This window comes from Haliaeetus leucocephalus, unplaced genomic scaffold (genome assembly GCF_000737465.1).
Source record: "Haliaeetus leucocephalus isolate CR32 unplaced genomic scaffold, Haliaeetus_leucocephalus-4.0 Scaffold646, whole genome shotgun sequence".
NCBI lineage: Eukaryota > Metazoa > Chordata > Aves > Accipitriformes > Accipitridae > Haliaeetus > Haliaeetus leucocephalus.
The window spans coordinates 5076052-5100907 of record NW_010973082.1 but is presented as its reverse complement, the minus strand read 5'-3'; the positions used below and the strand labels follow the sequence as shown (position 1 = coordinate 5100907).

Sequence of the window (24856 nt, the reverse complement as noted above, 5' to 3'; positions counted from 1 at the left end):
ACTGTGGTATAGGTAGGGGATCCAGAGTCCAGTGTCTTTCAGAATGGTGGAAGACCTACAAACACAGGGAAAGGGCTGCTGCTGCTAAAGGCTATCCCCTTTGTTTTTCTAACCCTAACCATTACCATAACCTAAACTTACCCTACCCACAGTCAGAGCCTTCTCCTACAATTGGACTGTTTTCATATGGTGATTTGGCCACTTTTCTGTTGTATGCTTCACCCAGTAGAATTGGTTCACTGTATTATTTTTTCATTTCATTCCAAGATTACAGAGCTGTCTTAATTCTAGCTGCTTAAGATTTAGTCAGTACTTCCTAGGACTGATACAGAATGAGGAAAAACTAGTATCTGTTTAGAGTTAGAAGTGGTTTTCCCTATTAATACCCTTAAAATAGTAAGTGCATTTCCTCCTTAACTTTAAGCAGATATCCCAGGATAGTTTATTGCATGTGTTTTACCCGTGTCAAATGGGTGGAATAATAATGACCTTATTTAAGTAAGTTCGGTATATTTTCTAATTCACTGAGGGTAGTGGAATAAATAATAGTGAGACTTTTACAGAAAATATAGAGAGTAAACAAAGAACAAAAAAGTAAATTAAATAAATCTTTGTAACAAACAGTGTTTTGAATTATAATGAAGTCACAAAATATTTTTTGGATCGTAAATACCCAATGCATTTTTCTGGAAGAATATTTCCTTATCTGGTAGCATGTACGTTGTTTTGTTAATTGTCGGTTGAAAACTTCTTCTGTTTATATTAAGCCAAAGAGAGGAATTTTGTTCCTCTTTTACTAGCTTTTAATAAGAATACGGTTGTTTAATAAATCAAGAAAATATTTATTCTTCTGAGGTTTAACCTGGGAGTAGGTAGACATTTCTGAAAAGACCTAATAATTCAGAGGTACACAATGCATTTCATCCCATTCTAGAAAGGCTGACTGGGCAAGTGATAAGTTCTATGCAAGCTGAAATTAGTCGCCTGTTACAGAGTGCAGTAAAGCCAGTGGATGGTATTGGAGACTTCAGTGATTTACTGCCACAGAGCAGATCATTTAGAGATCTCTCAGTGGATTCAATCTTTCTTTTCACTTTTGTTCTTCTGTTTCCCTTGCCTTTTACACAGTCTCTTTACTTTTGGGTTCAACAGGCTTTTTTTCTAGCAAAGACCTCATGAAAGGAAAAACGAAAGTGTAATATTAAAAATATTTTTGGTTCTGTTAATAGCATTCATCACTCTTCCAAAAACAATATACCAAGGACTTTCTTGTAGTTCAAGATCGTCTTGACCTAAACATTAGGAGGAAGAAGTCAGAAGTAAGCATCACATGGGATTCTAGGGACTTGGGTTTCCTTGTCTCAAAAGACATTACCTGAAACTCATTGAAACTCATTGGTGGGAGTATTTTCATTTACCTTAATGGGCTTTAAACAAAAGCAGTCTAAGTCAACAGGATTATGGAATATAAGCTTTAATAACTCAGTATCTTAAACCACACAGATATAGATCCTTCTTCCAAGATACGAAGGATGTATCAGAAGGAGAAGATTTCTTCGAATTTTTAGAAAATCAAGGCATTATTGTTAAGGATTTTTAAATGTGAGTTTTGAAGTCAGGAAATGCCCTTGAGGAAGCAAATCCTCCAGAGCTTTCAAATCTGGTATCAGTTCATTAGCAAAGAAGATAGATATTTTTATTTAAAATTGGATGCGAACTGGCAGAATAAATCATTCATAGCACCGGAGGACAGTGCAGGTTCAGTGTCAGTTCAGTGTGCACCTTCATCAAACTATAATTAGAATATAAAGTTAGTCCAGGGTACATTTTTTCCTGGAAAACTTAAAGCAGAAAATTAATGCCAAAATGAGGAATATGAATATTTCCAGAATCATGTAAAACTAGAAGAATTTCCTGACTGTAATGCTCTATTTTCATACCGGAATGTGTACAAAATGTTATTCTTCTGAATTTACAGGAACATGTATCAAAATGTCTTAATGAAGATTTTATTGCTGTAGGGAGTGAATGTAGCCTGCAGTTTCATTTGGAGATACATGTATATCCTCGGGTCATTAACAGAAATCTGTTCCCATTGGTAAAAATTATGCTAGTTCATGAGCAGTTACTGTAATAAACTGCATGCAGTTAGAAATCTAAGAAACAACTGTGGCTTATTATATGATCCCCTGTTCAGATCATTGAAATGATTGTGTATTTTGATTGTATTTACCTATAGTTGAGCAGCCATCTCAGTTCTAATCCAGCTTAGATGGACTGATTTGCAAAAATAGAACAGAAATGGCCTGACACATTACAGGAGTTTTTGGAAAGGTGAATTATGGTTGACAATAATCATTGAATCAAAGATTTGAATAGCCTTTTTACATTGGTTGGGAATTAATTTAGAAAGGGACTGAATAAATATATTTGTTGAGGAAATGTTTCAAGATATTAAAAATGTCTTATTTGACATTATTTATGCAACATTTATTTATTACATCGCTCTATGGAGAAGAAAGCAAAATAAGAAGATAAAAAAATTGTTCAAAAGTGTTCAGAATATTAGAATTAGAGTTACTGGTGGAAGCAAAAAGAGTAACAGTGGCCAGGAGAGAAGATAATTGGTTTTCTACCAATGACAGTGGTACAGTTCTGTCACATTGAGTTGTTTCTATCACACTACACAGGAAATTGTGCAAGGAAAACTTTTAGTTCTAAATGCAACTGAATTGTAACATGTGGTTGTGTCAAACATAATAGGTAGGATACATGTTAGAAAGCTCTGGAGCCACAGCAGGGATCCATTTTATGAACCCGAGAGTTAAAAATAGCTCTGCAGAGAAGGATTTAAAGATTGAACGTCATCCTTCTGAGTTCATTCTGATTTGGAGAGTATTACAGATAGATTTGGGCTCTGACGAGCTTGTGTATGAGATTAAAGCTTTAAACCTTGCTCGCTTTCTCTCTCTCTATTTCTCTCAAAAAAAGTAGTTAAGGCAGAGTAACTATTTAATAGCATTCTGTCTGCAGTGCTCTATGCCAGATTCTCACAAAATGTTTCCCATGTGATCTTCAGTTTTCTTGCAGATGGGCTGTCATAAAAAGGGGGCTCTTGTGTATGTAGCATTTTGTAAATATCATACATCAAAGAAGAAAGTATAATGGACATTACATTGCAGACTGAAGGTTTTCCTGTTTTCTGGAAAGATGTCCACAGCATAATAATTTGTTAATGAATTCTTAGAGAATTGGAGTTAATATTTTTGAAATTGCTAAGTGGATTAAAATATATAGCTGGGCAACCATCGTGATATATTTTACCTTCTAAATAGAACTTCTCTTTCATTATTTGCTTCATTTTGTACAACATGAAGTAAAGGAGCCCTAACCAAAATATCTTTTCGATTCATTTAAAATACATGTGAAATAAAGTCTCAGTGCAAAGACAAGGTTGTGGAGTGTTCTTCCAAAAGAATACTGCTTCTCTTGTTAAAGATCATCCTTGACAACTGGGTCAAAGTGACATATTTATGAATTAGCCACACAAACTGTCCTCATCCTCCATAATAGCACGACATTTTGCCTGAGAGAAGAGGTTTAAAGAATTTTAGTGTATTCCTGAAGATCTCCAAGTACATATTGCCTTGTGATAATGCTGCAAATAGGTTTTCAGCTTTGTAGGTTGAATGACAGATATGTGAAGTCAGTTTGGCGATTCTTCAAGTGAGGACTCTGTTTGGAAAAAAAAAAAAAAAAAAAAAAATCCCAACTTGTTTTCCAGTGCTTACTACTACAAGATCCTCAAGATCCAAAAATGCAAATAGGAAAGTAATAAACAGAATAATCAAGGTCATCCCTTGAAAGATTCATCCTTCATCTTCTTGAAAGACTGTAAGCTATTTTTAGACATTAAGTCTTGAGAGGCCTTTCTGCCTTGTAGAATACAAGCATCTCCTGAAGACATAAAATTACTTTCATCATACAAAGGATAATAATGCCTTAGTGAAAGAACTGTAGCACTTAGTACACCATATGGTGCAAATCATGCTAAAAAGAATTGAGAAAGCATTTTCTTCTTTTCTGTTACAAAATTAGAAAAGAAATACACTTGGTACTGGTAATGGCCAAAATCTGATTAACCCTGGAACATACTTATCTCTTCATAAAAGAGCAGGCAATCGGCATTTTGAAATGTGCACTAGCATAATGTAGCTTTCAAGTATTTTGACTGCTAATTTCCTCACTCTGCCTCTGAAATTTCTATCCAAAAATACAACCTTGCTGTTGTTGATATAATCCCAGTCATCAGTATCCATTAAATGCTATGAAGCCTGCTTCTCTGCTCAGCAGGAACTCAAGCAGTGCACCTTGAACTATTTTTTCCCATCATGTTCCTTTAATCTGTTGTCAGCCTGGGATCTGACACATGGCAATCATGCTGAAGTTCACTAAAATGGTCTCCAAATTAATATAGCTTCCAAAAATCCCACTTACCTTACTGATACTGATCTTACTAGTCACTATGCACTTGATTATGAAGATCCTACAGGCAGAATTTTAGTTGCCCAGTTTTTGTATTCATTTTCCTTGCATGCTGACTATCTATAGAAAGAAGGCAATGGAGACTGCTGGTGGTCAGCATCCATTAGTGCTCGTTCTCTTGATAGTTAAGTTGCTTTTGATTTTTGGACCACAGACAAAGTCTTACATCTCAGGCATTAAAAGCTGAAATATGGAATCTATCCATTTTTTTCAGTTTAGGTTTTTTTTAACTATGTTATGGTCAATTGCCAAAACCATTCCATATTCAGCAAAGTGTTAGTTGTCCCCTCCCATTCTTTTGACAGTGTGGATGGAACAAAGTTAGAAGGTAGAGTAGCAAGTCTTCGCAAAAAACAATCTGCTATTTTGAGAAGAGCTAATATTGTTAAGTATTTATATTTCTTTTATTTATTTGTTGCAGCCCTGGTGTGTTTGTTTATTACAACAGAATTAATGCTGTATACATTATTACTATTTTGTTCTTGAAATTAAAGATGCAACAGTGCTATAATTTTGTACAGGTAGTTGGCTGTAGTTCATCAGGAGAGCTCTGAAAAAGTTGACATGTAAGTGTGGGCTGTCCCCCCCCACCTTTTCAGTTTATGTCTGTACATCAAAATCCAGATTTAATTGTAAGATGGGTAGGCATACCCTGGCTAACTGACTTTTGTTAATTAGGCTAGTGATATTAAAGGTGCAGAGGCTGAATATCAAAATATGAGTCTTCTGTTGACCCCAAGGATATTGCCTGATTGGTAGCATTTGCTGAAACTCATTCTGTCTTTTTATGTTTTTAGTATCAGAAATAGAAAATTATTTCCTGCAAGATCATCTTTGTGGGGACAATTCTGCACTGGGAGGATAGCATACTTCTAATACTCTTTCAGCTAATAAACTAGAACTGTACCTTTTCTTCCTTACTGGAAGAGCTGCTTGGGAAGGAGCAGCATAACGGATAACTAGAGAGATAACTCTTTGTATTCATTATTCTGGCAAGGCCATAAATATTTCAGTGAATTACTGAAATCAGAAATAGAAGAGACCTATTAAATTATATAATGTATATCCTGAATGCATCTGAACAGCTCCCCTTTTTAATAGTTTTTGACTGGCAAAAGAATTAAATCTTAAAATCAGCGCTGTATGCTTTAAAGATAAAGAGGTTATGTTTGTTTGAAAATTAAACATTTTCTGAGGCAGTGCTTCCATTAGAAAATATTAATTTGGTGAAACTAAAATCTATTTTCTTTGAAACTTTCAACAACTAAAGAGGTGAGTTTTACCAAAAGAGAATTTATCAACTGTTTTATCCAGTGGAAAATTTCAGAGTTTTGCTAGTCCTGAAGGTTGAAGATTTTTTTTCTTCAGAACAAAAATACTTAATGGGAGGGTAATTTCATTTTTGTAGGAAGTAATAATATAAAGTTATTCAATGAACTTCTTACTGTTGAATCTTTTCTAAGTTGACATTTTGAAAAAAAAAAAGATAAATTCCGGAATCACCATCAGTTACCAAAAACGGTAATCTTAGAATATGACCTGGTCATCAGTGGCTCCATTTACTTGCAGAATCATGCTGAATTTTGAGCTCACGGGGACTGCTGTCTTTTGCTGCAGAATATTAGCACTGTATTCCTCATGTAGCATCATGGCATTATACCAAACATTGTCAACTTCTCAAGAACAATGCTCCAAAATTGATTTTTCCATACACAAGAGCAGGACTTAGGTGTGCCTGTAGCATGTCTTTCTGGCCTCCACTGAGTTCTGAAGGCAACATGAGACATAAAACCTCTTCCTTATATAGTTGAAGCATCTCCCAGTTAGTCTTGAATTTGGAACTTAGTTCCTTTCTTGTTTGCTCAGTCTCATCTTGTAAAGGCAACTTAGGTCAAGATAAGATACAGCAAGAGAGGAGCTTCATGCTGGTGCTGAATGCATCACTTGACCTAGTCTCTGCGGGGCAGTGGTTTTCTGGTTTCCAGCTCTGCTCAGCAGAACACTTTGTGGGAGCTAGGGTCAGTTGTCTTCCAGTTCAACATGTGCTCGGGATCGTAGGTCCCTGCTATCAACCACACACTGTGAGTGAGTGACACTATGCAGAAACAGTGGCTACTACACAAACTGATAGTTTGTCCAAAAATTAAAGTAGCAAGAAATTTCAATATTATTTTTGATTAAATTGCAGACTACCCACATTTCTTTACTGATCTGAAAACTTTGCTAGTGCAACACAGGAATATAGTTTGGGAATTGAAATAAAACTTAGTAATTTTCCTTTTACACTTAATTTTAATTGTTCCAATACATAACATCAAATACACAAGATGAGCTTTTGCCCTGTAATATAGACATTGCTGAATTTTTGCCTCGTTCTAAAAATGAGAATGGTTCATAAAAAGATTGATAGCTTATCAGCAACTCTTTAGACACACTGCAAATCAGATCACAATGAGAAGCCCAAAGGTGAACAACTTATGTACTTTCAGAAAAATTAAAATTCAAAGTTGCATAACAGGCAAAATGGTTTCTATAGTCCCTAGGAAAAGAATCCAAGCATATTTAATACAATTTTACAAGGACACCATCTAGAATTTAAAAGCTTATTCTACATAACTGTTTACTGCAGAAAGACTTTGAATTTTCTGCAAATCATTTAAATTTCCAATCTTGCCTGCATGGTAAATAAGAATGAAGAGTTGTAATTCTGACAGTGTTCAAGAACTGTTCGAAAAGGAAAATCTGTCCAAGAATTTTAAAATGTTTCGTTGCAACAGAAAGGAAGCGTTCCACTTGATAAATATAATAGTGTACAATTCTTAAAATATTTCCAATTTAAATTAAATTAAAATGAGTGTGCTTGGATATTAAATTAAAAATGGAGCACTAGACCTGTGAGACAAGTCCATTCTTGAATCTGTAAATCTAACATGATCTACTTTATTTCCATCATTTGTACACCTTGATTAAAATTATTATTATTTCCATTTTAAGGAGGAATTTGAGCCATGAAGCAGCTGACTTGCTCGTTCATGGTGAGGTGGTGGTGGGGAGGCAAGGATTTAACAGAAGTCTTCTGAATTAAATATTTTTTTTTCTGACTAGGTGTCATATCTATAGGAAATCCTGAAAGCAGCTTTTTTTTTTTCTTCCTGGATAGTAACCTACTACTACTAGACTCTATTACAATATAGGTAATATTCTTCAACATTCTTGGATAACTGTCAGGTTTGTTAGTGATTTATAAAAATACTTTGTTTCTGTTTTACCATCACTGTGTGTTATATTTATGCAGTGCATTTTCACTGAACAAAAATATCAGTTGGTGCCTTGACTGTGGAACAGTGTCAAGTAGCACCTTTACACTGTCTTACCCTCTTAAAGGTTTCATTAGAAAAGGAAAATGACTAATGAGGAAGCATCGACTTAAGAATAGAGACAGCCAGCATAGGCTCCATTAAAGTTTTCTGAAAAAAGTTTTACGGGTTTTGGTTTCTTGCCTTTTTTTGTTGTAGTTGCTATATTTTTGGTACTATATGTTTGATGTTATATTTCAGTGCTGCGTACTTGATCCAAAATAAACTTTTAATGCATGGTTATCCACATCTTTCAAAGTAATTTAGAATTATAGCTGTGGTTTCCAAGCTGTAGTTTGTCAACAGCCACTGAACCACAAAACTCTTGTAACTGATTTACAGCTTGTCTACAGAAACTTAGCATTTTTACATTCTTTTCAATTACAAGATTCATTATGATAATCTGTGAGAATTTTTGAGGGTGGGTAGTAATGACTGACTGAAAACAACTTGAGACCACTGAGCTATAGCATCATGTCTGCTGAAATAGCAGTATTTAAGTGCATACCTGTACTTAAAAGCAGTACCTGTAATGTTACATAAATAAGGCCTGTGAAGCCAAATCAGGGTTGAATAGTTTATTAGAAAGGTAGTAGACAGCAAAAAAACTTCCACAGTTTCACCTTTGGCTGTGGTTTTGTTGTTGTTTTTGTTTGGTTTTAGTATTATTATTGGGGTATGAGTTCAGGTGCTATCTGACAAGCCTAAAACCCCCATATTATAAAGCCTGTTTCTTTGGCCAGGATTGGTTTTGTTTTACAATAAATACCTGGAAGGAGACAAGTGAAGAGTTGTTCAGTACATAATGTAATTAAAATGTATTACTCCTGTGAACATAAAACATAAAAATGCCTTGCAAATGGGAAGCAGAAGAAATGTCTGCGTGTAATGTAAATTATGCAAAAGTTTAGAAAACTCGCACTCAGCTAGTACTTTCCCACCAAGGAATCAGAAAAGATTCGGCTAGAAAGGACCAGCAATTGGGTAGCGCATCCACCTGCCTCCAGCAACATGAATTATATCTATATTAATCCAAACATGTATTTGTCTAGCATATTCCACAGCTTCTGTAGGCTAACTATTCCCATCTTTAATTATCTTTGCCACTAGAAAGCTTTTCTTTTGGCCTAAATCCTCCTCGTTGCAGTTTAAGCCCATTACTACTTGTCTTCATCCCTATAGTTATTGAAAACACCCTACTACTTTCCTGTTTGTGGCGGCTTTTAACGTATTTGAAGACCATATCATGTCTCCACTCTGTTTTCCATTCCCCCGAATAAACTGATACCAGTTTGCTCATTTTTTTCTTACAGAGCATGTCTTCTAGCCATTTCGTCACCCTTGTATTTCTCTGAATTCTCTCCAATTTGTCAAAATTGTATTGAGTTCTGTAGTTGAGATCTTCCTGTGGGAGACAAAAATGGAATAAGTTTGTTCGCTTTAATATATAGCACACCAGCTCTTATGTCCACAAATGGTGTTCCCTTTCTCTGATAGCTTCATGTTAGCGATTTGTATTAAGTTTGGGCTTTGCTGTACTTCAGAGCCTTTTCTGCTGAACCAAAGGCTAGCTAGACAGACCCCTCTTGCTTTTGTGCAGCTGATTATTTGCTCCTGGAGTAGTACTTTACTTTTGTCTTTATTGAATTACACCGTATTTATTTCAAATATTTGATCCAGTTAGTCAAGCTCTTACAAAATTATAATCCTGTTTTTCAATGACATTTCAAAGAAATGTCCATTTACAGATGGGTTTTAAATCCTGAATTACCCCTGAACTTCCCTTACTTGGACTAAAACTACATTTTGTTGAATGTGAGTGAGGAATGACATTGTTCTCACCTAACTGGTCTTACTTGTGGGTATTGTTGCAGGACCTAGAAATTAGACCCCACTTGTTTAATTTGGTGTCTGAGAATCAGAACATTACAGTAATTGTGTACAAGTAGAGAAGCTGTATAAAAGGTGACACTAATAAAGACAGAATAATTTTATAACCTGATCAAATAAAAAAAATATTTAAAGTATCAATGATGAACAAGTTGCTACTTAATTTATTGGCGATTGAACATGTATCTTATTCCCAATGTTTCACAGCAAGGAAAAAGACAATTCAATGTCTAAAGCCTGAATTTAAGACAGTTCTTTAATGTGACCTAGATTTCAGAACTCTGTTGTTGCTGCTAGGAAAGCAATTTATTCTCTCTCCATTCACTTCCCTTTAATGAGAAAAGATGAGTCAGCTTTTGAATAGGCACTGTCTGTACTGACTTTCAAATCAAAACATTTTAATAATGAAAAACAAGTAAGTGATATTATTATACCTTAAAATGCAGATGAGCTAACAAGATTATTGCAGTCTCGTTAGTTTAATTTCCAGTATCTCTGAAGGAAGACTTCATTAAAGAGCAGACCATTAGAAGACTATGGACTCGTTTAGTCCATACCGTGTCCCCACTATGAAAAAATTAATTGACTTTGTGCTTTTCCCATACAAGTTGTTCTTGCTCTTGGTAGCTACAGAGACTGAAGTCAAAACTCTCGAGAACTAACAATTTTACTGGATGGTAAATGCTTCCTAAATTGTCCCTCTATTAATTTCTGTTGACATAATGCTTAGAATTTTGGTATATTAATCCTTAATTATAGTATGATGTTTTGACATAAGAGGGGAGGAAAAAAGCTTCCAAATCTTATAGCATGGAGATGCAAATTGCTCACAGTCAGAGGAAACACACAGATGAGACAGGAATTGAACGTTGAGGTCTCAATCCCAAATCAGTGTCTCAAACTCAAGGCTGCCCTCCCTGTTTTGATTTGCAAGCACAGTTCAGACATAGTCAGCTGGTTACGAGGAGAGGTGGGTAACCTGGTGTCTCTCTGTGGGTATGTATGTCTGCACACCAGCCACAGAGCAACTGTCTCATTATTTCAGGTACCAAAAAATAAAGCAACCATTACAGTATGGAGCTGAACCAAAGGAGTTGTGCATACTTTTGTGCAGTTAATGCTGAGTTAATTTTCTGTGGCTACACAGCTATGAGAGCGCTAGATTAAAGCTGGCGGGGGGTTGATCAGACCTTTGTTTCAAATGTCAGTGTATGCTAAAGCTATCAGTGCTCATCTTGTCTAAGAAGGTTGGTATGCTTTTCTGTCAGTTCCTTCAGTTGTCACATTTTTTTCACTTTTTTTCAGTAGGTAGGAGTGAGAAGCTGAGGGCTAGCAGAGTTACTTAGACATATATGGTGCACAAATGTGATAATTTAAATGGAAAGAAGTACAGAGAAAGTTGATTGCCAAGAATGATATAGGAAGCTTTTTAAAAGTATATTATAAAGAGAATTTGCAAGAGGAAAACATAATTGCTTGGTGCTTATGAAGGAGACCTAAATGATGTATAAAATGTGCATAAGCCTCATACTAGATCTACTACCTCATGCCATAAAGCGTGTGGATCATTAACTGGAAGTTAAGGATGGAGGTTTTGCCTTGCATTGGTGATTGCTACAGGTATTACGTTAGAATCCTTTACAGCTAAGGTAAAATAAAGTACGCTAATTTAGGCACACGGCGGATTTTTTTTCCCCTTCAGATTTATAATAAAAAAGGAAAGGTATCTATCCTAGTTTCTAAGAACTTTTGACACTATTTTCAAAATATGCTGACTTTAAAGTCATGTCTTTCTGTAAATAAAACCCTTCCTTTATTTACATGTAGCTACAGTAACAGGCTAAAAGGATATCTTGTATTAATGTATTTTTACAATTCTGCTTCAAAAGGAAAAAGCATTACCTTGGTCTGTACTTACTGAGAAATGAGCTCAGCAGAGCATAGTTCTGTGTCTTTCAATTGTAGGTGGTTGATGCCAGCCCCTTGTGCAGTTTAATTTCATCATCACTGAAAAAAAGTAAGATATTACTTAGCAAGAAAGGCATATCATGTAATACTATTGCTTTTTAGATCTCAGACAATTTCTGCTCAATTCTAATTTTAGACAGTCATTTTAATTCGTTACCAATGAATGCTTTCTAATTAAACTTATATTTAACAATCACATGCGTCAGTGAGCAATGTGAGATGACAGTGATGGAAGTGGGTGGATAGCACAATAGATGGTGACAAGAGAAGTTGATCCAGTAAGAAAGGAGGAGATGGATGAATTCCGGAACAGAGTAATCAGGGGAGCAAGAGAGTAGGGAAACTGAGGAGGAAAGAAATGGTTTAGAGCTGGGCCATACAGTGAAGTATTCTAGGCTGTTCCTAATTACCTAGTCCTGGTGGTGAATGCCCTGTGTGCAGAGGCTTTTATTTCTGGAATAAGAATGTGTTATTCCAGATTCTTTTTAATCAGCTGAAGGTGGATTGTACCAAATCAGAACAAGAATGTTCTCAGAGAGTACTTCTATGAATTTAACTTTTTTTTAGACTATGTGGCATTTGTGTAGAATTCCCCAGTTATGGGCCATTTCTCTAATTTTATAAGAAATAACATGTTTCCTGACTTCTCTTCAGCAGTTTGAGATTTGTAGATATAAACAAAATGAATTTCATAACTTATGCAAATATTCCTCAAAAATTACTTGTAGTGTATTCAGTCAGCAATGGAAATAATAATGTGTTCTTGACCAGTCACAGATAGACAGCATCATGTTAATAGTCAATACTGGAAGACTGTAGAAAAAAGCCTGCAATTAATTCATAGGAAGGAATTTTTTTTTTTAAAGCTGGATAAGACTGAAAAAAAATGTAATGGGAAGCATGCTTACCATTTTTAAGACCTTATCAGGGAGCGCTAATACCTACATGATCCTAGAGTGCTGTATTTCTCTTGCTGTGTCACTAATTGAGACTCTGTTATTGCAGCCTTTAACATTAAAATAAAATAAAACATCTTTTTGTTGGCAAACTAAAGCAGATGGGAGCCACTAGAGGATAAGGAGCACTGGTATGATTTTTTAATTATTTTTTTTTTCTTTGCAGCCTTCTCTGTGAAAGAGGTAGATTTCTGCATTCTGCAGTTTTCTGATTTTCTATATTGCCTCCACCTTATCCACAGATTCTTCAACCACAATAAACAAAAGAATTTGGGGAGATTGGTCACTGCTTTCTTGTGTATTTTCACTGGACAGCCGGTAGTATTTTAGTAAGAAGCAGTGTAGGTGAAAAATACAAAAATAATTGTCAGATAGTCAGTGTGCTAAATGCATTTTTAAAAGACAATAATATGAGCCAGTAGATTATGCAGACTTTTTGTATTTGGTCAGAATGACCAACTCCTCTCTGCTTTTATTATCCCTTACCTTTGAGGGCTTTTGCTTTCCTGACCTAATGGCTAAACAAACGTATTACATTCATGACTAAAATAGCTATAGTGTTGAAGGACATACTGCTTAATGGTATCTTGGCTTTCTCAAAATTGATTGTTGAGCTTCTGACTATCAAAGCTGTGGTATGTGAAAAGGCATTGTAAGCCAAATGTGATACATATTGATTGTATTATAAGCATATTGAAATGATAAGCTTGTTTTTCTCAGTGTAAGTTGCTAAAGAATTCATTTTTTCTGAAAGGTGATTACATTACAAAAATAATAATCACTAGTAGTACTTTGAATTCCTTTCACATCAGCATATCAAGGAATGCAGTCTTTCTTCAGCTTTTTGTATGCTGAAAGATGTTCCCAGTTTCACATCAGTAGCTGGTGCAGATGCTCAGATTCTAGCCTGTGACAGTAGGTAATGGCAAGAATCTTCTGTTTTACCTCTGGGCTAAAAGGAGGACTTATCCAAAAGTCGATAGGTTTTTTTTGTTGGTTGCTAGTGGCTTATTTACCTTCCCTGTTCTCACAAAAGTCTGCGTCTTCCCCAGTGTACCTTAGAAGAACAGCTTCTATTTGCTGAAGCAGACTGTTCAGTACTTAATTGGCTGTACTCTTTTTATTCCCTTTAAAAGTCAGAATGTTCTATACTAACATTATTGTGAAGTATGTACTGCAAGCTCTGGTGACTTCTGCCATTTCTGTATAATTGGTTGTACACATTTGACTGCCATCACCTAAGCAGAAGAAAGTATTTTATTGCCCTTGTTAAGTGTGTTGTGCTTATTTTGTACTTTCACTACTAACCTCCTGCATGGATAAAAATGAGCATCAGCTAGATTGTTTGCTTCTCATTTTAATAACAGTCCAAATTGCTTGGATCCTACAGTACCTAAAACTTTATTTGAAAGGAGAATATTAGTCTTTATTTGAAGAATGTGTAGTTCGGGGGTTTTTTTGTTGTATTTCCAATATTCAGCTTCTGAAAAGGTATGTTTTTAAAGTAATGTTTCAGGAGGGCAATTCTTGTAGACACATAGCAGCAACCTCATTGCTCAGATGACTATAGCTCTCACTCATTTCTGAAGAACTTAAGTCCACACGCTGGGCAGAGTTTGTTCTAAATTTGGATTTCCTTATTTGTTAGGTAGGAGAGCAATATGTCTACAGTAATGTCTGATCACATTTACTGACTGAGGTAATTCTTATTTCCTTAAATTAGGCAGTTGATGGGTCATTGTTCATACATTACAATTTCTGTTGTATCCATACTGTTTCTAATTAACTGTACCAAGTTATTCACAGACAAGTATTAGAAGACATTTGTAACAGTTTGTAATTTCAAAATTACCATAAAGATCTTAAAGCTGATTATATAATCCGTTAGCACGAGAAGCGAACTATTTTATAACTCTCATTCTAAACTGTAACTTGATGTGTAATTGTTTTAATAAGAGATTAATGAGTTTGAACATAGATGGGTCAGTTATTAATCATATGATTAATAGGAAATGGGAAAACACAAGGTCATCTTTCACCATGCCCTGAATATCCAAAGTAAGAAAAATATTTTTCCTGAAGCATGGTTTCTAGGAACAAGACTGAAGGGAGAAAAGCCGATCTGCCAACCATGCTCTAAATTAGCGTACATTTCAGTTGCTAGTATTTCCCAGATGTCTCCACTTGAAAACTACTTACTCCATCTTTGTTTTATTAAATTACCAACAACAAAAGAAAAAGAACAATTTCTTTAAAATGGAATTTGATATGTGAAAGAAAGGAATGGAATGTCCCCTTAGCAGAGTATTATTCATAAAATGAAACACATTTGTTTGTGGGAAGAGCACTTGAAATGGGCTAAAGAATAAAGTGGCACACAAGCAAATGCCAGAAGTGCATACTCACTTCTGAAAGCTGCTTTTCTGAACCTGAGTACTTATACTTAATTCACAAATAAGCAGTACAATACAGTATATATTATTGACAGCCTCAAAAACAACAGGCCATTTTATGCCTGCACCCCATTGAACACCCTCAACAAACAAGGCTGGCTATTTCTCCACAAATTTTTGCTTTAGCTGTGTCAAATTGCGTAACTCGCAGAAGAGTGAGTGGTCTTGCATCATATGATACCTCTAGTCTCATATCTGGGATATTCCCGTATTCCAGTAGCACTCAGGAGTCCAAGACCAGATAACTGAGAACCAGCAACTCAGATCTGCAGCTTTCCGTCCTCTTTACATTGCCTAGATAGCTCAAAGAGAAGAGCCAAAGGCATTTGGGTTCTTAACTAACCAATTTTGCATTATTATTGAGGCCACATGAAGAAGGTGTAAGTGTTGGTAAGAGCTGAATTGGTGGATATTGAAAAGAGATCAGAATTCAAAACCTCACTTACCAAGTGACAGAGAAAACTGTTTATCATGTTCTTTAGCAAATCTTGTAAACCAGAAATACTTTTAGAAGGTAATTCCTATTTCTTAAAAAAACTTCATCATTTTTGAGAATCTAATATTAAATATAAATAAATTATAAGGAGGTAAATAAAGCGTAGTTCTGAGCTAGCTCATCCTTTCTTACTTAAAAAAATATGTATAACTGAAAAAGTCAAGCTAGGTAGAAGGATATGTAAAAAAGACATCCTTATTTCTGTTGTTGGTCAAAGAATGTGTTCAGTGTGATACTGAATACTTGTACTATGTGGCTTTTGAATTCCAGCTGATATTACATCCCTTAAGCTTGATACTTTATATTAATTCCAGATGAGGTGGTTTAATGATACAGCCATGAGATTGTTTAGCCCTAACAGGAAACGCATTGTAGCCAGACATCCTTTTTATGGTGGATGACAAAGCTGTGAACGCTGCTGGAAATAAGCTTATGCTTCACAAAAGAGTTTTTAGGGTGAGATTACCACCTCTGGTAGGCAGCTATCCCTAAGCAGTGTTTCCAAATTCATCAGTAATGTTTGTATGACTGTTTATAATGGAAGCAGAGTTTTAAAGTCTGGCCTTAAGGCCAAAATAAGGCACTTAAGGACATACTTATGTTGAAGCATCTAAATAGTCCCACTTCAGCCAGATCTAGATCGAATCCTAGTGAACAGTAAATTTTTTAATAATTCTTATTACAGTCTCTAAATCTCTCATTTCCTTTGAGCAATTTTGTCAGAAAATAAGAAAAATAAAATGTATTTGGACTGCAGTATTTGGGCATTAGGGAAATAACTGTCAGTTTTGAGTCAACTGAATATTCATGCTATGGTATCTGCTTTTATTAGTTTCATCTGCTGATCTCCACATTTCTTTCGCTTTAATATTTTTTAACTAACTTATTGGAAAAAAAACACCCAACTACATTACTGCAGGGTTTCTAGGTTTGATAACTGCCCAGTAAAATGGGGCTTTTTCCTAATATCTGTATTTTCCCCCTTCTTCCCTTAGGGACATACTTTGATTGATCATGCTATGTGCCGCTTTTATTGAGGGAGAGTATATGCATTCCATCTTGGAAATAGTAGGCAAAATCCTCAATGTCTGTCGCTTCATACAAGTTTATAATTTGGGCTGATGCTTATCTTTCTACTTACTGCAACCAACCAAGTATCGATGCTGGTGCATTTTCTTTGTCCTGTTAATCCAAGGAGGTGATAAAGATCAATGAGATGCACACTTTATCAAGTATCAGGAAAATTCTGTTTGCCCTAGGGTTTTAATTCCTTTCTGCTTTATGTAATGTTAACTTTACAGTAGTGGTTATCACAGCAGGCATCTCGCAGCTGAGGAGGCAAGCAGTCACCAGGGACACTGCCTTGCTGCTCTGTGACCAGCTGCAACGCTACTGGTATACATACAGCAGCAAGTGGTTCGTTGTTTTTCTTTTTCGCATAGAATTATAGAAATCTCTTTTGCATTAACCCTAATTAAATGCATATACTCGGAACAAAATAATTGTAGGTTATGTATTTTGGCTAACATGCACTCTCTCAGGAGACTGTTTATTCTATTTGGGCTTTTGACTGTCTCCATTTCTTTTGCATGCGTAATTACTTTTGCAGTTTTACCTTTTCTTTACCTTGCAAAAGATAAATAATCACAAATATTTGAATAGCAAGAAGCCCCGTATTTTCTGCTGAAAAGAAATTATTTTTAAATACTGTAAATCTGTAATTTTTTTAAGATGATATATGCAGGCAACTGCAGCCAAGATATATTATTTATGAAGTTTCATCAAAGACTGTAGCAATTCACAGAAGAAATTATAAATATGTAGGAAACCTAATACTGCCCAAGTTTATATAGGCTAAATCCTGTATCTCTCAGACTATATTTCTGAATGTTTGAGCTCCTTTACCTCCCATTTACTCCAGGTGAGAGCTTAGCAGTCTTTCAAAGCAAGGCCTAGGGAAGGCAACAAATCTGACCCTGGATTGTGTGAAAAAATAGAGCACTAGGAAGTAGTTCAAATTATGAATGATTCATGGAGAAAGTGAGCTTGAAGGAAGCGAAGATGATGTCTAGGGAAATACGATGCAAAACATGAGAGCCTCCCGGCTACCATGGGAAATACCAAGAAATATAAGTACAAATCTAACTGTGAAGGAAAAGAATAGAGGGAACAGCAGTGAAAAATGAGCGGAGAAAGAGTAAAGATGTAGAAAATAAAGGCATTAAAAACCCTACAGATGCAGGTGGAACTTTGAAGCATATGAAGAGTGGATAGGATATACAATCCAATGCATATAAAGTCAAGGCAAATAAAGCTGTGGAGATAATCTCCAGAGTCTCATTTATAGGTGACAAATGTATTCGGTGTTTTTGAAAAGGGTAGTCTTTCATGGTTAATAAAAGAATACAGAGCATCAGTTATCATTGCTACCTATGTGCTGTTCTTCATTTAGAAGGAAAAAAGAAAAGAAATAATTTCAGTCAAATTACTAGTGGAAAAAGTGTAATTATCACTGGTGAATGAAACAGGTGATGTAGGGGATCCATGTGAGCACAGAGCAGATGCTGAGCGTTTTATTCATAACAGCAAATCCGTTGTCATTTATTTTGTATATGCACGTTGCATGCAGGAGTGAGGAAAGGCCAGGGCAGATGGAAGCAATTGAAGGATGAATCCTATTGCCATTTAAATCACTAGAAAATAGCCATGTTGAATAAAGGTCCCATCTTTTATGGGAGAGGAAGGAAGAACTAGGGATCATGTCTAGCATATTTATAACTTAAAACATTCTTTTCTTCCTTCCTTCATAGGAGTCACAGCCTGAAAACCATTACACAGCAACTACCTTGTATTTAAAGGGAAGTAGCTGTGGATTATTCTCTCTCAAAGGTAGTAGGTGGCATGTTTTGAGGAACAGACTGTATAGATCTATGCTAAATTGAAAATGGAAGAAGCCTGAGATAAGTGACTAACACGGGGTAAAAGTGAAAGGAAAAAAATTAGTCCAGTGTGCTTTTTGCTTTTCAAGCTGTACTAAACAGCAATGGTGCTGTTCTACAATTACCAATTTTCAAGTTCCTGAATTCTGGAGTTTTGGTAGACTTACTTGTTGCTCTTCACTTGGTGCCTACAGGTATAATTACTTCTCAGATGGTTTGTACCTGCTTTACTGTGCCAAGTCATGATTCAGTAGCTGTAATGAACTCTCTTCATCTTTGAGAACTGAAGTTATCCTTTCCAGGTTTTTAACAAGTAAGGACCACACTAGAGACAAAGGTGTGATGATGGAAGAAAAGAAAATGAGCCTTTTAAGAAAGAAATTCCAAAAAAATATGTGTGCACTTAGGGCATGCCTTGGTATGAAGCAGCTTTCAAAGATCATATGGTGCGTGCAGTCCAGCACATTTTCCAAATAAAAGTTTTAAATCTAAAGCAGGCTCACAGATGGTTCTAATGAGCTGGTCTTTGAGATATACTGTGACTTGAACAAAAATAGTTTAACTCCTAAGACACTAACATTTCGAGATGATTTTCAAGCTAAAGCACTTGCAATACAATTTGCGTGCATATTTTAATTTTATATATATTTCTAGTCTCCAAAAAAGAGAAGTTTTTCAGGACCTTGCACTTTCCTTTGTATGCATTAGAATACAGTATCTCAAAAGCATACATCAGGAGCATTTTTGCACTTTGACGGATGCTTCTTTCTCCGGCACCTTTCAAATTCGACAAACATTTGGTTTTGAACAAACAGTAATAAAAAAGTTAAAGGTTTCCTATGAAAATTTGAAGTGATATAATATAGCACCCTACTAAAAGTATTACTCACCATTCTCATGGACAGGACTTTCAAACTAAGAACAAAGTCCAAGATGGAGTTTTTAAGATTGGCGTGACTGATAGTTACAAAAGAGGAAAAGAGAGCACAATTTCTTAGTGCATGTAAAAATGGCACCCTTTCAGAATTATTCATTTTAATTTATGCTAAACTTTTCAGTATTAAATACTTTAACTCCTGGAAACATTACTGTAAATCACAAAATTAAGCAATGCATTTAGTAAATTAACGTTTGTCAGGATATGTAGACATAGATAAGTCTACATAGAAATATCTGTACATATTTTCTCTGAATCTGTCTCTAAGTGTCTTGGAGTTTGTGTGTAAATTCCCGAAGAATTATATATAAACACAAAAGTTGGTGATAAACCAAACAGCAGAGTATTTCATTCTGCCCAGACTTCTACCTCATATAGTTACTAGCTTCTGTATGTAATAGCTGTAAAAACAGACCTCAGCAGACCACAGGCATAGGGGTTTTGTGGTCACTTCATATAGGTGTAAATTACAGTAAAAAGTTCAAAAAGAGTTAACTGCTACACTCTAATTTGACCAGACTCTTAGCTTCTACAAAAGAAATGCTAGTAATAAAAGTATCATCAAATGGTTTATAGCTTTCTAGCACAGCAAATACTTATTAAATTGTATTGTTTATATTATTATCTGTTACAAAAATAGTAAGAATTCATTTATAATCTTTTTATGACATGGTTTGAAATGACAGCATTCTAACTTACACCATTTCAAAACTGTTCTTTCTGTCACTTAAGCTTTGAGAGACATCTTATTTCTTTATTTCATCTTAGGTCTGCCTTATGGATGGGAAGAAGCTTATACAGCCGATGGAATCAAATATTTTATCAAGTGAGTAGTTCTGGGGTGTCCTGGTTTCAGCTGGGATAGAGTTAATTGTCTTCCTAGTAGCTGGTATAGTGCTATGTTTTTGAGCTAGGTGTGAGAAGAATGTTAGTTTCTTCTTTTCTGTTCTATTAAACCATTCTAATCTCAACCCACGAGTTTCACGTCTTTTCCCGATTTTCTCCCCCGTTCCACTGGGTGGGGGGAAGTGAGTGAGCGGCTGCGTGGTGCTTAGTTGCTGGCTGGGGTTAAACCACGACAGGGAGTCGGTCCTGCCCTACAGCAAGAGGGAAAATGGGTTAGAGTTGAAATAGAAGCACATCAAACTAAACACATTTTTAAACCTAGAATTAATGGGAAAATGAGTAAAATAACAAAAGCTGTTGTATATACATCTTTATTACATGCTTTGTATACATCTTTATTACCACTATCACTTGTTCTTTTCTGGGTTTTGTAACTTCACTGTCCAGAGGGCTTAGTCACAAATCCAACTGAAATCCAGTGAGAACTGTGTCTCTCAGTCCTTCAGGTGTCTTTGAAAACCCTAGGCTACAATGTTGAAAACTTCCCCAGTTATGTGTTTGACCCAATAATGGACCCAGGAGATAAGAAAAAAAAAATCTCATCCCCTAAATAGTTTACAAGTATAAATATCTATTTTTAAAAATGCCCTTATATTTTGGGAAAGTGGAAGAATTCTTAGAATTCTTTTAGATTTTTAGAAGGTAATGCTCTGGTTTCACCTAAATCTAAAGTTACTGATGTTTGGTGGGGGCGGGTTGATGTCATATCCAGCTCCCTTGCATGGGAGTAAGTTGTTCTGTTGCCGCAAGAGGGTAAAGGAACAGGACTGAAAGCATTTAGTTGTATTTACAAAATAATCAAGAGATTTCCAACTGCCATACCATTCATTTAGAAGAAAAGTCATTATACCCTAGACTTTACACTTAGATGCTAAATGGAGACTTACTAACTTGAGTATCACAGAATATTGACATTTCACAGTATCACTGGCTGCAGGTTAAGCAACTTTTATTCCATTGATAATGCCACTGAAGCTGCACCAGATGGAAAAGCCTTCTCTCATATTCTGCATATATACTATTTTTTGTTCTTGATTTTTACCCTATGAAATTATGCCTACAGTTTCCATAGGGTTTGCTTTCTACATTTGCAAGTGGTTGCTAAAGATAAAGCCATACTCTTCATAGCTGGGTTATTAGAAATACTCATATTAACTAGTAGTGAATTTTACTGACCGGTGTTCAGGACAGACATTGCAAGAATGAGCAGTTATTGTGCACCCCCACAAAAAAAATTACAGAAAAATATGTCTATGTCAGGAGTTACCTGTGATTTTTTTAGAAGATATTGCAAACAAATTAATTTTTCAAAACTCTCCAGAGACTAGAGGAAAGGTGACATTGATAAGATGTTGCAGTAACACAGTGTCTAAAGCATAAAGAAAACTTCTACAAATGCTTTAAAAGCAGTAATCATTCGAAGATGTAATCATCTGGGTAAAAAAAAAAACCACTACAAAACAAAGCACTAATCTTGGGCCCTTGTTATTTGCTTTTTGCCTTTCCTTAACTCTAAGATTTCCTAAGTGATCATTTTTCTGAAAGACTAGAAGAAAAAATGCAGTGCAAATTCATTATTTACAAAAAAATTATTTTTTTTTTAATTTTTTTTAACTAAATCCAAAATATGGTTTATATTCTCCTGCTGTCTTGCAGGTTGAGAATTGAAAGCTTTTTTACAAAGACTTGCTTGATAAAAGCTATAGGATTTTGTTGTGTACTATAGGAAAGATTTTTTTTCATTTGTATTCTCTGATTCTGGAGGAAAAATGCATGAAAAAGAAGTAGCTCGTGCTGTATGTCCCAGAAACTTCAGGAAGTTAATTGGACAGTATGCTGTTGTTTTTTCCAGAATATAGTGAAAATTATTATATATAATAGGTTTTTTTATTATTCCTCTAAAAGATTGAAACAACTGCTGAAAAATATAATTCATCTCCATTCCATATATATCATTAATCATTGCTTAATTAATAGCTAGTTATTCTAGCTGCTGAAATTTGCATATTGGTTAATTCTTATAGTGCCACGAAGACACTATTTTGCAGGTGGACTTCCACAGTCTCCTAAAAGACAGGAAGGGCAGCAAATAAATCTTTGCAGTGAGGTAAAATTACTTTTATCCCAAACTCTTATAAAAAGTCACATAAATAACATTGAAGTTTATGTATTAGCTAGCCAAGAAAAGCAGGGACTTTTTTTTTTTCTTTTTTTCAAACATACAGCTCTGTTGTCCTTGACTCACCCCATGGTGCCTCGAGCTAGATGTATTAAAGCAGACATGGTTTTTTTTCTGCAGAGGTTTCCAAACACACCGTATATGATACTGCATTCCAGCTCTAATCAAAGGGCAGCTTTTATTTGCAGACAGATGTAGGTTACTACATGGGATTTATACCCCCAAAAAATTGTAGAAAAATAACTTAGGAAATGAAAGTGAATTAAAAGCCAATTTCATAGCAATGGAAATAAATACAAGAGCAACTATTAAAAAAGAGCACTGTTCCCTTGTTCTCCATCTGTTGATACAGGGATCCATTATAGGACAGCTGGAAAGTTAAGGTGGATGCTGGATTCTGTTCTGGGCAGAACACTTGCAGTACTCTAGGTTTATCCCTGTGTAATTGGAAACTGAGCCTGGAGATAGTATTATCTAGCAATAATAGCAAATAAAATTTAGCAGCAGAACAGAAGAAATCTCACATTCTTGAAAAATTTTCCTGCTTTTTTTCTTTTCTGGTTTTGTTACTGTGCTTCTCGTACAAGTACTTCTCTTGATGACTCAGCAGAAAGCTAGATTTGCTGAACACGCAAGAAATTTCTTTTAAGTTCCGCGCTTGGATGCCGAACTATTGCAGATGTGACAGTAAGATGTATATTAGCAACAGCAGGATCTCAGCTAGTCTAGGTGGTGGAAGCCTAATTTGCAGAAAGCATCAGATGTTTTGCATGTTATCCCTACTTGCTGAAACTACAGATTTGAATTGAGTAGTTCACATGAAAAAGCTTTTTCAGGAATTTTTGCATATCTCATCTTTGATTGTTAATGACTCATGAATGTTCTTCCCTCTTCTTAATGCACTCCTAGCATTACAAGTGGTAGTGCCCCAGTTTTTCCATCGTTGTTGCCTTCTGTAATCTGTCCTGTAAAGTTCTGCATACCAGTCTTTACGTGGCGGGTGAGGAAAAATCTATCCATTTTAATTGCGGAGAAGGGTATGAAATCACCCTTCATGATCACTGTCTAAAAACTTACATTCTTCTGAATGGAGCCACCACGCTGAAGTGGTGTTAAGAGCTCTTAATGCAGTTCATTAGAGTGGAATTAACTGAGCATTGCAATAAGACGTCATCGTAATTAATATTAATTTTAACTATTTCCTTATTTTGCTTTCATCACTGTCTCCAAATGCCTTTGCAGAGCGTAAGCCAGGCTTTTTGCATGCTTGAAAATTCATACCTCTTACTACACTTTGTAATGTGTATGAAGTCAGTCTGAGAAAGTTAACTATTTAGAGCAAGGAGCAGGGGTTGCTTAAGTCCCTTGTTTCTAACACTGGATGGTAGAGATTTCAAGATGAAAATTCTACCCAACATTGAAAATATCCTTTTCTAGGAGGAACTTAGCTTGAGGTGCATCATATCAGCTGATCCTTTTCAGTAGGATTTAATCTAATTGTTTAAAAGGGGATTAGCAGAATAGTTGATACTTTACCACCCTGGTACTAGTACTGTAACCTTCTTCTTCTCTTTGGCTGTGAACTTCAATCCTTTCGTTCATTGGTGTTTAGAACAGCCGAAGCCATGAGGGGCTTAAGAGTATTTAAACGCTAGCCCACTTCCATGTGTACAAACAGCTAGAAAATATTATAAATGTTATAATTCCCGAAGTGTAGCCACAGTTAAACTGATCTTGTATGTGAATTGTAAGTTTTCCTATTGCGTAGTTAGGCTGTGAGGCTGTATAGAAGCTGCAGTGGCTTTGTTTAAATCCACAGCAGTTTTACAATATGCTAAGGACAATCAAATATTATTTTAATTAGTAGTTGCCTTCAGTTCCAACATGCTTTATTGGGCCATCAAGTAGCTGAGTCCATAAATCTATATGTTATAAATCTAATGCAGTAAACACCCCAGAATGGAATCTTAATAGCGCATAAGCTTGAGACAGCTTGCTGTGAAATTTCCATAAATATCTCTGAAGGGGGTGTAGCAATATGAAGTGCATGAGAAATCAGAGTTTAAAAGAAGCAAACCAGCTGGCTTGTGTTACACACTAAAGTGAAACCCACTTATGTGAATAACTGACATGAATAAAACATTTACATGGCTATATTCCTAAGGGGCTGAGCAGCTCTCTACACCTACCAGAGAAACCTGTATCTTGTCCATGAATCCTCACCTTAAGAC

The 24856-nt window shown here is 35.5% G+C and overlaps 1 protein-coding gene across 2 annotated transcripts in view; it reads left to right on the top strand.

Annotated features, from left to right (window-relative positions):
• The window catches only part of STXBP4 (syntaxin binding protein 4), a 73908-nt gene that overhangs the window by 34877 nt on the left and 14175 nt on the right, over window positions 1–24856 (top strand). Inside the window, exons 21-22 of one of the 2 annotated variants that reach the window (XR_775104.1) lie at window positions 18906–19049; window positions 20309–20366. Coding sequence is in view for 1 of the 2 variants with exons in the window: in XM_010578672.1 (XP_010576974.1) it covers window positions 20309–20366 (58 nt within the window). In the remaining variant the exon portion in view is untranslated. The remainder of the gene's footprint in view (window positions 1–18905; window positions 19050–20308; window positions 20367–24856) is intronic. The other variant, XM_010578672.1, reaches the window with a different exon arrangement.